We start from the raw sequence: 17173 nt of genomic DNA on the forward strand, positions 1-17173 counted from the left end.
TGAGGCAGGTGCCCGCAGTGCAGTGCGGGTGTTTCTCTCCATGTTCAGATCCCGGTGGGTGCGCCTGCCCGTGTCTGTCTTTTCTCTGTGTCTTCTCTAGAGAGAGTTGTTTACTCCCCAAGTCCTGTCCGACTCTTTGGAGACCCCATGGGCTGTACCCCGCCAGGCTCCTCCGTCCATGTCCATGGGACTCTCCAGGCAAGGAGACTGTAATGGGGTGCCGTTTCCTTCTCCAGGGGGTCTTCCTTACCCAGGAACCCAGCCTACTTCTCCTGCAGAGTATTCGATACATAAATAAATAAAAAACATGGAACACTTTTTCTCTCACAGTTGTTAATAGTCCTACACAGCACATCTTTCTTGTAAAAGGTAGAAACACTCCATCTAGAAAGATGCAAAATGAAATGTGAAATTTACCAGCCCCCGCCCCCCACTTCTAGTTTCAGCCCCTTTGATGAAATGGCTCTTTCTCAATTTGGTGTATATTCCCTCTCTCTCTGTCTCTCTCTCTCTCTCTATATATATATAATTTTGCATTTTTCCCACTTAACTGTATATCTTGCAATCTTTTTATGTCATGTTGTACACGTTTTCCCTTGTTAGTATTCTAGAAGGTGGATTAGGTATAATTCATTCATCTAGTCTACTGACTGACACTTAAGTGGTTTCATGTATTTTGCTACAGTAAACATCTTTGTATGCTGATCATATATACACAAATATTTCTTTAGATTTACTACACGTAGAATTGTTCATGCAGAAAGTTGTTTTCATTTGTAATGGATCCTGGCAAATTGCCCTCATAATTTTTTTTTTGCCATTGTGCAATGGCATATGGAGCTGTCTGCCTCTGCTTTAGTTACTGTCATTCTTATAAAATTTATGCTGGTATGAAATATTTTGCTTCGTGTACGTTTCTTGATTGGAAGGCTGGGGGAGCCTTTCCCTGAGTCTTTTTCATTCCTTCTTTGAATTGTGTGCTGACATCATTTGTAGTCGGGGAGGGACTGTCTTTTTATCTTATTGATTACTAATGGGATTTTTCATCTACTTCGGATATTCTTGGTGTGTATTATATCTATAGCATATATTTTCTTTGTCATTTTTTAAACTTCATTTATAGCATCTATTGTATCAGGGCTTCATCAGATTTGTCAGCCATTGATATGTTCATTTTTGGGGGGGTGTAACTAGTTTTGAAACCCTCTTCCTACCCAACTATTTTAAAACATAATTTTTAATACTTTCTTCTAAATGGTTTGTTTTAACTTTTTCTCATTCTCCTTTCTGGTATTGTATAGTTTCCTGATACACTGTCAGGGAGGATACATCTGAGGTACATTGTCAGCACCGTCTCCTTTTTAAGCTGTCTTCATTTCCTTGGGAGAAAGTTTAAGGATTTCTGAAAGAGTAAAGACCTTCTCTATGAAGATGATCATCTAGATGTGTCTCCTTTTGAAGTGTGGCTTTTAACCATGCTTAGATCTAGCAATAAACTGTAGATCATGCTCTGACCAAGGAGCACCTGTGATTGAAAATAATGTCAATTTCATTTCGATTCAGATCTTAACAAATAATAGTTATAAAAAACACTCAGAAAAATCATGAGCGTTGGGAATTTAAACAGATAAAAGCAGTAATGATAAAAGGAGAGCCCTAGAGTTTTGGTGCTGTCATTTCTTGTAGAAGAGGAAGAATTCTGTTTAAGCGAAGAAGAATTGAGAATGAAGAAAAGAGAACCTCTCTCCCCCAGAGTGTTAAACTGCATACATCATGCAGAGCACGAGATGTGCTGTGACTGGAAGTAAGGACCGCAGATCTGGACCAGGCTCCTTGGTGGGGGACCAGTTGTAGGCTTGAAGTCAGTGGAACTTTGAGGTCATGACTAAGCTGAGGAGTTACTGGGAAATAACACTGGTCTACTAACTCTCTTCCATGGAGTCCTGGGATAGTTTGCAATCTTATTCTTTCTAATGATGAATAGATCAGTGGCGTGATTTTGGTGGAATTGTCCTGAAGAGTCTTGCTTTTAACAGAGTGGGCTGGGGGAAAGCTTGGCTAGGGCTCCAAGATATCCAGTTTCTTCCTTTCCATCCGTGGTCCCCCAGAGGTTGGGCACACAGACCAATGGACCAGCTGGAAATTGGATGTCAGCTGTGCTCATGGGGACATCATGATGCTTCTGTTATTGGGGAAGAGTTTTCAACCAAAATGGGATTGCGCCTTCAATCTCCAGTCCCAATGTCGTTGGTCGAGACCCCTGTGGGTGAAGGTCCTGACAGGTGGGCGGGGCTGCTGTTACTGGGATGAGGCCCAGGGCCCAAGTGATGGGGGGCAAAGCTCACGGCAGGGGTAGGGACCATGGCATCAGGCCTGACTCCCGCCCTGCCCCATTCCTGCCCACCCGAGCTTCCTGGTCGCAGCCTGTCAGTCTCAGAAGCTGGTCGTCTCAGTAATCCCAGCTGTTTCTTCCAGCCAGTTTTCCTTCTTCTGTAACAAATCTTACAGCTTCCCCCCACTGTTTGCACCGTCTTATATCACAGAGGTGCTTCCTGGCAGGAGCAGGGAAATTCCCTAGACGCCCTTTTCCTCTGCCTCCTGTCTTCCCTCACATGGACTCCACACTTTATCTTGTCTTTTCCCTCTGCTCCCCTTCCATCTGTCTGTCCCTTCTCTCTCTCTGTTTGGATAGAGCCTTTTGCCAGGTGGCTCCTAGTCTTCCAAAATTCACACCTGACTGTTATTAGTAAATGCAGAGGTCTCATCCTTGTCCTAAATTCCAGTGTGACCCCCTGGGAAGCCCTCCTGAGTATCCTTCCTACACCCTCTAGAATCACTGATCTGCAGAAGGTGAATTCCATCTTTTGTGTATCCCCACCACTGAAGATTTGGCCACGCCTCACCTTTTCCTTTTTGTTAGTTTATTTTTTAAAAGCTGGCATTTTGTTTTCTGAGTATGAAACGATAATATTGCAATACGCTCTTGCAAATTGCATCTTCTCCCCACCCTCTGCCCTTGGTGGCTGTGTGATTCTGGGCAAGTGTTTAAGCTCTAAGCGCTTCAGATCCTGCTGTGAGTGGGTGGCGTGATCCCATGACGGATTTTGTTCGCATGCCTGGCAGTCTATGTGTGTTACATGTCTGTAGGTAAAAATAGTACCTGGCACATAGCAGCCTCTCCCTGAGTGTTTGCTAACGTTATCACAGTCTTTCAAGAAAGTAGGTAGGCTGAGGCTTTTTGGTAGTGGAGTTTGGGGCTCTGAAACAGACAATTGAAATGGGAGAGAAAGTGAAGGATACTTTAAACTTTTGTAGAAGTTGATATAATTTTGTCACAATCTATTTAGAGTAGAGTTAGCCATCATACTTGAACATTTCAAAGCACATTCAAAGCCACTGTTCACCTGGCTTTGTCTTTCCCCTTGGCCTGGTCAAAGAGGCAGGTTCCCTGTTGCCAAATGTTTGTTGTTTGTGGAATTACTGTTTGCACAGTTTTTATTCGAGCAGGTCTGTTTGCCTAATGTCTCAGACAAACAGAGTTGTGCTGAGGACACTTGGTCTGGTGTTTCTTTAGAACAAAGGTCCTCATTTCTTGACATTTTTCTTCATGCTTGAAAGTGAAGTCCTTTTAAATTGGAGACTCCTTGTTTTTCCTGCATTATTAGATTGGGGCTTCTGTCATGGTGACACAGAAAAGAAGTGGGTTTTGGCATCAGATTTCAGGTCCCACTTAGGCTCTGAAATCTCAGGCTAGTTTCTTAATCTCCCCAACCTTGTTTGTGACATCATTAAAATGTGGATGTACCATCCAGCTCCAAGACTCATGGTGAGATTCACGTGGAAATGTGTGAGGGTACAGAAAGAAATACCTGCCGGTGGCATTTCCCCTGAAGGACTTGGGTCCAGCCTATAAGCTCAGCTTCCTGTGTAAATCACCTTCATGTAGTGCGTGTCAGAGATGAGTTAAACTAGTTGAGCTGGTTGTTTTTTTCTTTATTTATTAATCCCGGGGGAATCCTGCCTGGGGTGTTAGAGGAGGGAATGTGATGAGCTGGTGCTGCAGTGAAATCTAACATCTGATTGGTTTGCCCGGTTGCAAAAAAAGTTAGGCAAGCACAACTTTGTTTTCGAGGGACTTCATTTGAACAGCTCTTAGGGTCAAAGGAGAAAGAGATGATTTAGTTTCTTTTTAGTAAGAGTTGTCTGCGTCCCCGGCAAAATAGTGGTGGAGGCGGGCTTTGCTCATGTTTGCTTAAAAGGGGGAGTTGACTGCTTGTGAGTGGGAGTGTCTAGTCAGTGTTTTCCCTCCTGTCCAGAAACTTGCCAGGACTCTGACACATGAGTGCTGGTACGGAAAGCTTAGGGAGCTGCCGGACAGATTTCCCTCGGAAGGATGGGCCAGGTCCTGAGGGACGATGGAGACTGGAACTCGAGGCTGGTGGCGCTGATGTGCTGCATGGGTCAGTAGCCACCTGTCCACTGGCCTCCGCGCTGCAGGGTCGGGGAGGGGGTGCGGTGCAGGACCCGATGGGCCCCACGGCGGGGCTGTCGTAGACTGCGGGGCTCCTTTCAGAGTCTGGGCGGGCTTCCATGACCACTCCTGCAGCTCCCTGGACAGGACTTCCCGCTCGTTGTTGGATCTAGGGCACGCACTGAGATACTCCTATAGTTATTTTATGGGTGATACAAAGTGGTTTAGCTTTGATTGGATTTTGCCGAAGACCAGACAGTGTAAGTTGTAATAATGGGTACTCTTTTTATACTTTTTGTTTTTTCAAACTCTGCTATTGTTTGCCTTCTTTGTCATTGTGGAATGTTCAGCCACGTTGTACTTTATGAGGTGATCATAAATGTATGTTTTCATTTAAGATGTACTCTCTAAATGAAGTACTTTTCCAATAGAGAAATATTTTAAAGCTCCATTGAGAAAAATAGTTTGTAAAACAAACAGAATCAGTTAATAACTCAAGAGAGTCTTTTCCTTTGTGTTGCCTTAGCAACATCACCCTAAATATAAACCTCAGCGTTAGACCTCCCTCACTGAAGTGAAAGAAAGAGCCATTATGAAACTTATAATTGGAAAATTAGATGCTGTCATCTTGAATACTCCCTCTTGAAATAATGTGTGTGGAAAGTGGTAGATCACTGTCTGCCCAAACTTCAGTTATTCCCGGGTTGTAAGTTGCTTTCTAAAAGAAAGTAGAGGCCCTAAGTCCACGTTAACTCTTTCCTTATTACCATAGCATTCTGGGAGCCTTTGAGGGTAAAAGACCGTCCTTTGGTGTACTTGAAGGGGGCTCATCTCGGGTTAGCATGGCTTAAAAGGTTAGGTTATTATTGTTAGAAAACAGTATCAGAATCTATGAATCCTGTGTTATTTATTTAGTTCAGGTTAGTCTTCGTGCCTCACCCACTACTTCAGTTGTGGACCATAATCCCCAGATACTACCTCAGTATCGACCTGCTAAATGTCTAACACCCACCTTACATTTTCAATAGTGCTTTTGAGCTACTATCAACCACAACAAAATGTCAGTGATCGAAAAAGCCTTTATATGGTTGTATTATGTGAATAAGTCTCATTATTTGATTATTTGATGTAATCAGCTTTCTTGATCTGTCACATGGCTAAGAAATTAACCAATACATGAGTAGTTTTTAAGAACTTGTGTTCTGTTCTTCATGTTCCTTAAAATATAGGACTGGTTTTTATTAATCTGAGAAAATAAATATATATTTAAAAGGAAAAATCAGAATTTAATAATCATTAAATATCACATAATTAGATTGCTTCTAATTTTTCATTGTAAATTATACAATTAACATATCAATGCACATGGCTTTCCATGACCCAAGACATATATTTTTTTATTTTTAAATTTATTTTTTTGAAGTGTGCTGTTGCTGCTGCTAAGTCGCTTCAGTCGTGTCCGACTCTGTGCGACCCCATAGACGGCAGCCCACCAGGCTCCCCCATCCCTGGGATTCTCTAGGCAAGAGTACTGGAGTGGGGTGCCATTTCCTTCTCCAGTGCATGAAAGTGAAAAGTGAAAGTGAAGTCGCTCAGTCCTGACCCCATGGACTGCTGCCTACCAGGCTCCTCTGTCCATGGGATTTTCCAGGCAAGAGTACTGGAGTGGGGTGCCATTGCCTTCTCTGACCTGGGAGGCTACTTAGGTTCTTTCTGATCACTTTAGAGATAGCAAGGCTGAAAGATATTTAAAACGTCACTGTTGCTTCAAGAGATGTAATAATGATAGTGATATATACCACTGTATCTAAGTATATAGGGGATTATACCTTGTTATTCTGAGGAGGATTGTCCTTTGAGAAACATAATTAATTCACATCACGGGCCTATGTTTGTTGAGTGCACTAAAGCTTCATGGCCTCTACTGTGGGGTAGATAAAGATGACTAAGGTCTGGATCATGCCCCAGGGGACTCGCAGGGGAATTCATAAATATTTTGTGGATGGTGATATTGGTTAACAATTATTGATGCAATTGGTCTTGGCAGAGTAGTTATATGCACAATGCCTGTGGTTCTTATGTTGGGGATCAGGCCAGTTTCTTTTCTCGTGTGTGGACCACATGGCACGTGGGGTCCTGGTTCCCCAACCAGGGACCCAGCCCTCGCCCCTGTGGAAGCTTGGAGTCCTAACCACTCTCTGGATTGCCTGGGAAGTCCCAAGGCAAGTTTAATAATTTTAGCATAAATTCTAAGCATTTATATTCAGATTCAGCAACCTTCTATCTCCTTGGTCAGCTTTTCTAGTCTTTAATACCCAGTGTGAAGTTAAGAATGAGACTAACCCTGGTGATCTGCTGGTTGGGACACCATGCTCACCGCAGGGGGTACAGCTTCAGTCTCTGGTTGGTGGAAATGGGATCCCATGTGCCGCAGCCAAAAAAAGTTAGGCTAGAGGTTTGCTCACTGAAAGGGAGTGTATTATTGACAGTACCCAGCGATAGTCTGTGTTCAGGTGTCTTTCTGGTTCCCCCTGACGTTGATGGGAAGTGGGAAGGGTTTCCAGGGGATACTTTGGGGAACAAATGCTTGTGAAACATGAGAGAGACTACGTGGTCTGCCCCCTTCCGTTCTTGATGGCATTAAAGGGTAAGAGAGCTCTAAGTAACATGCCATCACTAGGTAGCTTGCAAAGATGTGGATCTGAACAAACCTTTGGATTGCTTTACTGAAAATTATTTATTCATTTCCTTATCATTGAACATTTATTTTTTCCCAAAACTTTTGTCTTGAAGTAGTTACACTGATTTATATTGTCATAGATACATTTTGTGCACAACCATCATTCTAGTTGTAGGATAAATTTTAGAAGTGGGCTTGCTGGGATACGTCATCTATATTTTTAAGGCTTTTTATGTTTATTAGCAAATTGTCCTAGAGCAGCACTCTCCAGTAGAAATGTTTGTGATGGTGGGAATGTTCTTTATCTGTATTGTCCAGTGTTAGCCAGTACACACTTGAGTTGTGACTGGGTAATCAAAGAACTGAATTGTTCATTTTATTTTGTTTTAATTAAATTCATAGTTTAATAGCCATATATGTGACTCGTGACTGGAGTGTTGACAGTGAAGTTCTAGAGGATTTAAACCTAAGTACATTTCCAATAGCAATGTGTACGTGTGTATATACACACCCACTGTATGTGTGTGTGTGTGTGTGTGTGTGTGTGTATATATATGTATATTGTAGGGGGTGACAGAGGAAGAGATGGTTAATAGCATCACTGACTCAATGAACATGAATTTGAACAAATTCTGGGAGGTACTGGGGGATAGAGGAGCCTGACATGCTGCAATTCATGGGATTGCAACGAATCAGACTTGACTGGCAACTGAACAACAGTATATACACATACATACTATACGCATATATGTGCGTGCTTAGTTGCTCAGTTGTGTCCGACTCTTTAAGACCCTATGGACTGTAGCCCCCCAGGCGGCTCTGTCCATGGGATTTCCCAGGTAAGAATACTGGAGTCGGTTGCCATTTCCTTCTCCAGGGGATCTTCTCAGCCAAGGGATTGAACCCATGTCTCCTGGGTCTCCTGCACTGCAGGCAGAGTCTTTACTGCTGAGCCACTGGGGAAGCTCCACTGTTCCCTTGTCAATATGAATTTATTTTTTCATAAAATCTTGGCAACTTGATAGGTAAAAAAGCTTATTTTTATTACTTTATTATTTTGTATATTTTTATGTTATATACATTTATATATATAACTATTTACATATATTGTTATTATTATTTGCCAGTGAGGTTGAGTACCTGTGGGCATTTAATTTTTCATTTTAAAAATTTTATTAATTTCATTTCATAAATTTTAATCATCTTAATTGTTTGCCTTTTTTGCCCAGTTATACTTTATGATACTCATCTTGTTCTTTTTTATTTGTGTTTTTTGTGTTAATAGTAACTAATAGATATTTTTCCGAGTTGACATATACAAGATTTTTTGTTTATGTTTAAATTAGTATAAAGCATATAAATACTTTTCATACATAGGACAACCATTTTCTTTTTTTAAAAATTTTATAGGATTATAGTTGATTTGCAATGTTGTGTTGGAGAAGGCAATGGCACCCCACTCCAGTACTCTTGCCTGGAATATCTCATGGATGCAGGGGCCTGGTAGGCTGCAGTCCATGGGGTCGTGAAGAGTCGGACACAACTGAGTGACTTCACTTTCACTTTTCACTTTCATGCATTGGAGAAGGAAATGGCAACCCACTCTAGTGTTCTTACCTGGAGGATCCCAGGGACGGCGGAGCCTGTTGGGGTCGCGTAGAGTTGGACACAACTGACATGACTTAGCAGCAGCAGCAGGAGTGTGTTAGTTTCAAGTGTGCAGCAGTGTGCTTCAGTTACACATATGCATATGTTCATTCTTTCTGAGATTCTTTTCCCATATAGGTTATCACAGAATATTGAGTAGAGTTCCCTAGGCTATACAGTAGATCCTTGTTGATTATCTATCTGATATATAGTAGTGTGTGTATGTTAATCCCAAACTCTCGATTTATCTCCCATCCTATATTTCCCCTTTGGTAACTGTAAGTTTGTTTTTGACATCTGTAAGTCTGTTTCTGTTTTGTAAATAAGTTCATTTGCATCACCTTTTAAATCAGCAAAGCGATTCAGTTTTATATATATATATATTCCTTCTTGTATCCCTTTCCTCACAGTTTATCACAGGATGTTGAATGTAGTCCCCTGTGCTGTACAGTAGGGCCTAGTGTATCCATCCTGTGTAACCATTTGCATCTGCTGATCCCACACTCCCACTGCTTCCCCCACCCCCTTGGCAACCACGTCTGTTCTCTATGTCTGTGAGTCTGTTTCTGTTTCATAGGTTGATCTGTATCATTTTAGGTTCCACATTTAGGTGACATCATACGGCATTTGTCTTTCTGTGTCTGACTTTCTTCACGCAGTGTGGGACTCTCTAGGTCCGTCTGTGTTGCTATAGAATCACTCTCTTTTATGGCTGAGTAGTATTCCATCGTATGTATGTACTGCGGCTTTATCCACTCATCTGTCAGTGGACATTTAGATTGTTTTCATGTCTTGGCTGTTGTAAACGCTGCTGCTGTGAAGATTGTGGTGCACGCGTCTTTTGGAATTATGGTTTTCTTGGATCTGTGCCCAGGAGTAGGATTGTAGGATCATACGGTTGCCCTGTTTTTAGGCAAGCGTTTTCAGAGACACTTTCCTTCTGTTAAAGTAGTTTATGGGGACTCAGGGACGAAGAATGAGGAGGGAAAGAGATGAAGAGAGGCCTGTTTGCCCCCAAGGAAGGGATGGAGATGTGGACCAGTGAGAGGAAAGGAAAGAGGACTGCAGAGGGGAGAGGAAGAGCCATCCCCAGATGCAGAGAGAGGAGGACGGAACAGCACAGCAAGGATTCCTGCCTCGGAGCAGGACAGGGAGCGGGTGTGGCTACCAGCCTCCTCTCTAGGCGTTGGAGATCAGGGTTCTCTTTGAAATGATAACTTGATGAGCCAGAGTATTCTAGTGCACTCCTAAATCATAAGACCCCCCTCACTGTTCTCTGAACCATGTCTAGAAACCAGGACGGCATCACCCTCCATGCCAAGGATCTAGTGAGAGGTTCCGTTGTTACCAGATGGTTCAACACAGGGCATCTAACAGAGAGGCCGCTTGGTTTGTAATTCAAGCTAGAGGACATGAATTCAGTCATGCCTTTCAACTTTACGTGTTTGCGAACTAATCGTCGACACATCTTTTAACTGCTGGAGGTCTTGGTTTCCTCTTCTGTGAGATGGAAATGACCCTACCTTTTGTGGTCTTGAAGACCAAGTGGGATGTAATCTGTGACCAAGTGCTTTGGAAGTTCATGCAAGGGCTTGCCCTAAGTTGGTGGTGACGGAGGGGGTGAGAGGGCTTCCTGGTGGTGGCAGCGGTGGGGGGAGAGGGTGGTGCAGCAGAGGTCAGTGCTGCCGCATTAGGAAGAGGTCTCTCAAACCTCACGATGTAAATTCAAGCGCACTAAAGAGTACCTTTTGAACATCTTACTTTTCTTTATTTGCATGATGATAATGAAGGTCTCCTCTTCCTGGATTTTTACCAACCTTCTTTTATATCTTTTCTCCCCCTTGCAGATGAACGGGACAAAGTTCAAAAGAAAACATTTACAAAATGGATAAATCAGCATCTCATGAAGGTCAGTGTGCATTTCTTCTGCATCTTGGGATGGTTTTTCAGACTTTAATTTATTGTACAGTACTTTAGTATATGGCTCTGAAGAAAAACCTTTCAGTGTCAGCTGCGGAGTTTCAGTTCTAGAGTATTTCATGTTCATTTCAGGCATCTGTTGTTACTTGGTGTGTGGCCTGCGGGTCCTGATGGGGGTTGGAGACGACTGCCCAGTGATGGCGGTTCGGTCTGTGACCTCAGTCCAACCTCTTATTATTAGACTCTCAAAAATCTCTGCAGGTTACATGTTAGGGCATTATAAACTGCAATTTTTAATAACCTTTTTTTTTCCTCTCAAGACTGCAGGCAAGTTCTGGTGTCAGGTTTATGTGAATGGTGGAGAGTTAGGTGGGAATAAAGATGGGTTATAGACAGAAGTCTAGACTCAGTTTTCTTGTACTTAATGTGAACCAGAAGTTGATGCTTATTCTGGATTTATCTGTGAAACAGTTAATAGTTGTGGTTCTTAATTAATATTTGTGTTTCATGGGTCACTTTGAGAATCTGTTGTAGGCTCTCCTCAGAAATACACATGTGCACCACGCATGCATACAATTTCTTGGCATTATTGGGTCCCACCAATCCAGTGATTCTATAAATCTCATCTAAGGACCCCATGGGATTTCACAGTTAACTTAGTCCCCTTTTTTGGCTTTTTATGGCCAGTCCTGAAGTTAGAGGGAGGTAGTATTTTAAGTCTGTTGTTTGGGACTTGGAGAGAGTTTTCTCACATAGAAACATTATGGTAAAAGTGGTTATATTCTTAGGCTGTCCCGGAGATCCTATTTAAACCATCATGTAGCCTAGGGAGATGGTGCCCATACTATAATCACATCTAATAGCCGTCTATGAAAGTGATGCGTATTTCATGGGGTATGTCAGATGACGTGAGAAGTTTTAGTCCTCTCTCTCATCACCCATGGACAGAATCCTTTTCCCAAATCTGACATGCCCTTCAGGTGAGCCATGTCACCCACTCCCCATCTGAGGGTCAGTTTGTGGGCATTTCTGTTACTGCTGGGATTTCTGTTCCTCATCCTCTGATGCGTTGGTCAGAGGTCTGCTGTCTGATGCTTTCAGGAGGAAGTGTGTTGTGACTTCTACGGAGAGCATCATGCCAGCAGCCTGCCTGCCCTCCGCCTGGCTTCTGTGTCATCCTGTGTGTCCCATGCCTCCCGTGAGAGCGGACCCTGCACAGGCTGGAGCAGAGTGGGGCTGGTGTGTGGGCTGGGGTGTGGGATGTCGGAGCTGAAGACTCTGACAAGACTTTTCCATTTCTGAGATAAGTCCAGGGGAAGTGAGGTTCTGGATGAAAAGATGCCCCTTTGGTGGCTGCCAATCTTTTTTCAAGAAAAATTTTTATTGACATATAATTGATTTACAATGTGTTAATTTCTGCTGTTTAGCAAAGTGACTTAGTTATACAGATATATACATTTTCTTCCCTGGTGGCTCAGTGGTAAAGAATCCACCTGCAATGCAGGAGAACCTGGGTTCGATCCCTGGGTCAGGAAGATCCCCTGGAGAAGGAAATGGCAACCCACTCCAATATTCTTGTCTGGAGAGTCCCATGGACAGAGGAGCCTGACAGTCCATAGAGTCACAAAAGAATCAGACATGACTGCGCAACTAAACAACAACGTCATACATTTTCTTCAGATTCTTTTCCATTCTGGTTTATCAGAGGATGCTGATCATGGTTCCCTGTGCCGTGCAGGGGGACCCTGTCTACCCATCCTGTGTGTAACAGTTTGCATCTGCCAACCCCACACGCCCGCTCCATCTCTCCCTTTCCCTCTTCCCTTGGCAACCACAGTCTGTTCTCTATGACTGTGACACTGTTTCTGTTTCATCAGTTCAGTTCAGTTGCTCAGTCGTGTCCGACTCTTTGCGACCCCATGAACCGCAGCACACCAGGCCTCCCTGTCCATCACCAACTCCCGGAGTTCACTCAGGCTCATGTCCATCGAGTCGGTGATGCCATCCAGCCATCTCATCCTCTGTTGTCCCCTTCTCCTTCTGCCCCCAATCCCTCCCAGCATCAGGGTCTTTTCCAATGAGTCAGCTCTTTGCATGAGGTGGCCAAAGTACTGGAGTTTCAGCTTTAGCATCAGTCCTTCAAAACAACACCCAGGACTGATCTTCAGAATGGACTGGTTAGATCTCCTTGCAGTCCAAGGGACTCTCAAGAGTCTTCTCCAACACCACAGTTCAAAAGCATCAATTCTTCGGCACTCAGCCTTCTTCACAGTCCAACTCTCACATCCATACATGACAACAGGAAAAACCATAGCCTTGATTTAGACGAACCTTTGTTGGCAAAGTAATGTCTCTGCTTTTGAATATGCTATCTAGGTTGGTCATAACTTTCCTTCCAAGGAGTAAGCGTCTTTTAATTTCATGGCTGCAGTCACCATCTGCAGTGATTTTGGAGCCCAAAACAATAAAGTCTGACACTGTTTCCACTGTTTCCCCATCCGTTTCCCATGAAGTGATGGGACCAGTTGCCATGTTTTGCTGTTTCATAGATAAGTTCATTTGTGTCATATTTTATTTATTGTTTAGTTTAAAAAGTTTTAATTGGAGGATAGTTGCGTTCAATGTTGTGTAGGTTTCAGCCATACAGCAGCGTGAATCAGCCATAAGTATACATACATGTGTGTATCTACAAGTACATATCCCCCTCTTAAGCCTCCGTCCCAGCCCCCTTATCCCACCCCTCTCGGTTGTGTCACATTTTAGATTCCTTCTATGTGGTATCATATGATATTTGTCTTTTTCTTTCTGACTTACTTCACTTAGTATGATAATTTCCAGATCCATCCATAGTGCTGCAAATGGCATCTCTCATTCTCAGATGGTTGAGGAGTAGTTCATTGTATGTGTGTACCGCCTCTTTATCTTTTTATCTGTTGATGGGCATTTAGATTATTTCTATGTCTTGTCTATTGTGAATAGTCCGGCTAAGAATATAGGCGTGCATGTATCTTTTTGAATTACAGTTTTGTCCATATCTACGCCCAGGAGTGGGATTGTAGGATTATGTGGTATCTCTATTTTTAGTTTTTTGAAGAACCTCCACGCTGTTTTTCATAGTGTCTGCACCAGGTTACATTCCCACCAGCATTGTATAGCACTGTACAGTTGTCCCTTTTCTCCACAACCTCTTCAGTATTTGTTACCTGTAGACGTTTTAATGGTGGCTCTTCTGACTGGCGTGAGGTGGTACTTCGTGGTAGTTTTGATTTGCATTTCTCTGATAATCCGTGATGTGGAGCATCTCTCCATGTGCCTGTCTGGCCTGGCAGTCTGTGTGACTGTGGCCATCGGGGGGTGGGGGAGGGTGGTGCAGAGGGTTGGCCAGTGTCCCTGGAGCGTAAGCCCCGTAGTGCTGACAGTTGAGGATAGAAGTTCACCAGGGTGACCCGTGGGAACGCCCTGCTGGCCTGAGATGGATGCTAGTGGGGACCCACCGTCTCCTGGATGTGTTGGGCTGGGCCACTCATCTGATGAGCATTTTGTAAACTGGACGAATGTGTTTAAGGAAAGTGCGTTTGCTAAAAATTCAAAACGCTGACAACAAGGCTGCGTCGTCCACTCCTAGGGTGCATCCTGGTGCCTTGCGTGGATAATGCACACACATGCTTAAATCACTTAACCCTCCAACAACCCTCCAAAGGTGGTTTCATTTAGTGGTTACGCACACACAGCCTTCAGAGTCAGATGGCAAGGGTGCCCATCTTGATTTATGTGGAGTAAGTGATGTCTTTTTTTTTTTTTAGTAAAATAACACATCTCAAAGATATAAGGCTTCTGCTGTAACCCAGTAAGAATTAGGAAAATAATAATTTTACACACAATAGCCATTTGATAGATGCCAGTCCAACTGGTTAGGGTTATAATCAAAGTAGCATATTTGTTTCTTGATGTAGGTCAGAGTTTAAAATTTACTCTTATTAAAAAATTGTGCACTAAAATTTCTGACACAAAACTCAAATGTGTGAGAACATAATTTTATGATATTTTATTCTTTTCTGTTTGGAAGTTAGAGCATTACCTTCAACTGGGAAAGGTGATTACGTATCCCCAGATGTGGGGCAGCAGGCTGTTCAGGTTTGTGTCCCGAGCTGGCCAGAAAAAGGCCAGCCTTTGTGTCATTTCTTGTGTGTTTCACCCAAGGGATGACAGAGGAGTGTAAGACACTTGTGCTGTCAGAGATCATTTGGTCACAACCCAGTTTGCAGGAAATGGAAAATAAGTGTATGGATTTTAGGTTAAAATGTCAATATTAGAAATATTTCTTCTGTGTTGATTTTCTTATGTTCTTCCCTTGAAATACTGAACGTATTCAGGAGAAACAGGGACAGAAGAGAAGTGAGTCTCTTATCTTTCTTGCCCCACCGTGTTCCTTTTTAGTGAATGGAAAGTATGTTATTTGAAGAGTTTTTCATAAAATTAATCATGCTAAAAATGTGAAGGGAAAGGGTGACCATGAGTCAACAGAATGGAGTAATTGATGGGTAAAGAGAGAAAAAAGTGGGAATAAAATCATTTAGAAGGCGTTTGAGTCATTCTGTGTGTGTACTTGCTCTGCTTTGTCTGATTGTGGCCCTCCTTAAACCTGGGAGCAGGGAGAGGAAAGTGGGGACAGAGGAGGAGAAAGAGAAGAAGGGGGGAGGTTTGGGGTTAGAGGGGCGGGGCGCCCCGGCAGCGGGACCTGTGTGCTGGGACTGCGTCCAGGAGCCTCTGCCCTGCGCTCAGCGGCCTGGGGGGCTGACTCAGACCACAGGGTGCTCCCCATCTTTTGAAAGAATTCTTAAAACTTTTGCTCTATGTTATTATTTTATGTGTTTACTTTAATGTAATTTTATGCAATTATTTTACCCCAGTTGTGGCTCCAAGAAGACTGTTCCTTGTAGTTCTGCTTCTTCAGGCAGTGAGGTGATTGAGAGCTTAGTCCCAGGACAGATCTTCACGGGATTTTCCCTTTCATTTGATAACTATTTTGTCTTTGAAAAGAGACTTGCTTCCTGCAAAACTGTCGGCCTGTGACACTTAAGGCAAAGGTGGGAGGCAGATGACCCTGCGGTTGGTCGTCTGTGACGCTGCTCTGGCCCTCCTCCCTGGGCGGTGGGAGTGGTGGGTTGGTGGGGGGCTTGATGCCATCGCCCGGATGAGCAGGCAGGCGGCGCCTGGCCGGTGGGCAACCCACAGCAAGCGGTGGCCGAAGAGGAGGCCGAAATGGGTGCTGCCGATAAGACAGAGAAGCAGGGCTGGGACGCCCGGGCACTGCCTGCCTCGTCCGCGTCTCCTCTTGACCGCAAGCACTTCCCTCTTAGTTCATCTGGTTTAGAAAGAGCCGGGGCTGGGGGTCAGAATCCATGGGCTGGCTTGCCTTGGAGCCCTTCGGGGACCCTTGGCTCCAGACTCCGATCATCTAAGGCTCGCTCATCTCCTTAAATGAGTCCTTTCCCCACACGCCCCTCCCCATCCGTGGTTGCTCTTGGGGCCCAAGGCCTCTTCTCCCTCCTTTTCCCTCTTCTTGCACACACTCCCCTCGTGGAAAGGGGCCTGTGGACTCCGTGTACCTGCGCTTGGGTTCTCACGTCTCGCGTCTTCGTCCCCGATCTCACGGGGGAGCAGCCAGCCGCACTGGTCCCGCCGCGTCAGCAGGGATGCGGGCAGCGTGACCTGGCCGGGCGCCCGCCCCGCCCGGAGCGCCTTGGCGCACCGACGTGCCGCCGGCTTCCAGGGCTGTTAGACTGTTGACTTTCCCCACCTTACAGTTTCAGCTATTTGCTAATTAATCCTCGTGACTCAGGAAGTTAGGATTTATCCGGCTCTAAACTAGTGTATACTCAGTGCCCGGGGAAGCTTCTGGCAAGGTCGATTTTTCAAAGTTGATTTGACCGAGTAAAGTAAACACTGCGGACTTTTTAGATGATTGCTTAGGTTACTGTTGTATCCAAGCGCGTAAACGTTGTTTCCTTGAAATACTTGGTTAGGATTTTTTTTCATATAGCTTTCTCTCCAGAAAAGATGACTAGAGCCTTATTTTATATTGGGGCTAAAATGACATTTGTTTAAATAGTTTGCTTAATTAAAACTTATGTTTGTTGGTGAGCAGACGTCTCTGGCTTTTTTCCAAGTGTATTTAAATTTTAGTGCTCTGGTATTTCAGTTGTATGACTAAGCCTGTCCTTAAACTGATTGTTCTAGCAAGAATGTTTTCCTTTTGGTTCCTCATTCTTCAGAATATATTTAAGAATATATCCCAGTTAACACATTCATCTGCTACCTCTACATGTTTATTCATACACAGAATATACTGGATTATTTTCCTTGCAGATTATGATCTCTGTATAAAACTATTGTTAAGTAACAATTATGTATTATTCTTTGACTTCCCTGGTGGGAAGTATTGGATTATTCTT

The 17173-nt window shown here is 43.7% G+C and overlaps 1 protein-coding gene across 4 annotated transcripts in view; it reads left to right on the forward strand.

The window, feature by feature from the left end:
- DST (dystonin) overlaps window positions 1–17173 on the forward strand; it is a 387754-nt gene that overhangs the window by 106089 nt on the left and 264492 nt on the right. For 3 of the 4 annotated variants that reach the window (XM_010848528.1, XM_010848529.1, XM_010848533.1), the window contains exon 3: window positions 10646–10707. In XM_010848528.1, the coding sequence (XP_010846830.1) occupies window positions 10646–10707 (62 nt within the window). Of the gene's footprint in view, window positions 1–4122; window positions 4461–10645; window positions 10708–17173 lie in introns of those variants that run through there. The other variant, XM_010848530.1, reaches the window with a different exon arrangement.

The sequence above is a fragment of the Bison bison genome, unplaced genomic scaffold (assembly GCF_000754665.1).
Source record: "Bison bison bison isolate TAMUID 2011002044 unplaced genomic scaffold, Bison_UMD1.0 scf7180017864270, whole genome shotgun sequence".
Lineage (NCBI taxonomy): Eukaryota > Metazoa > Chordata > Mammalia > Artiodactyla > Bovidae > Bison > Bison bison.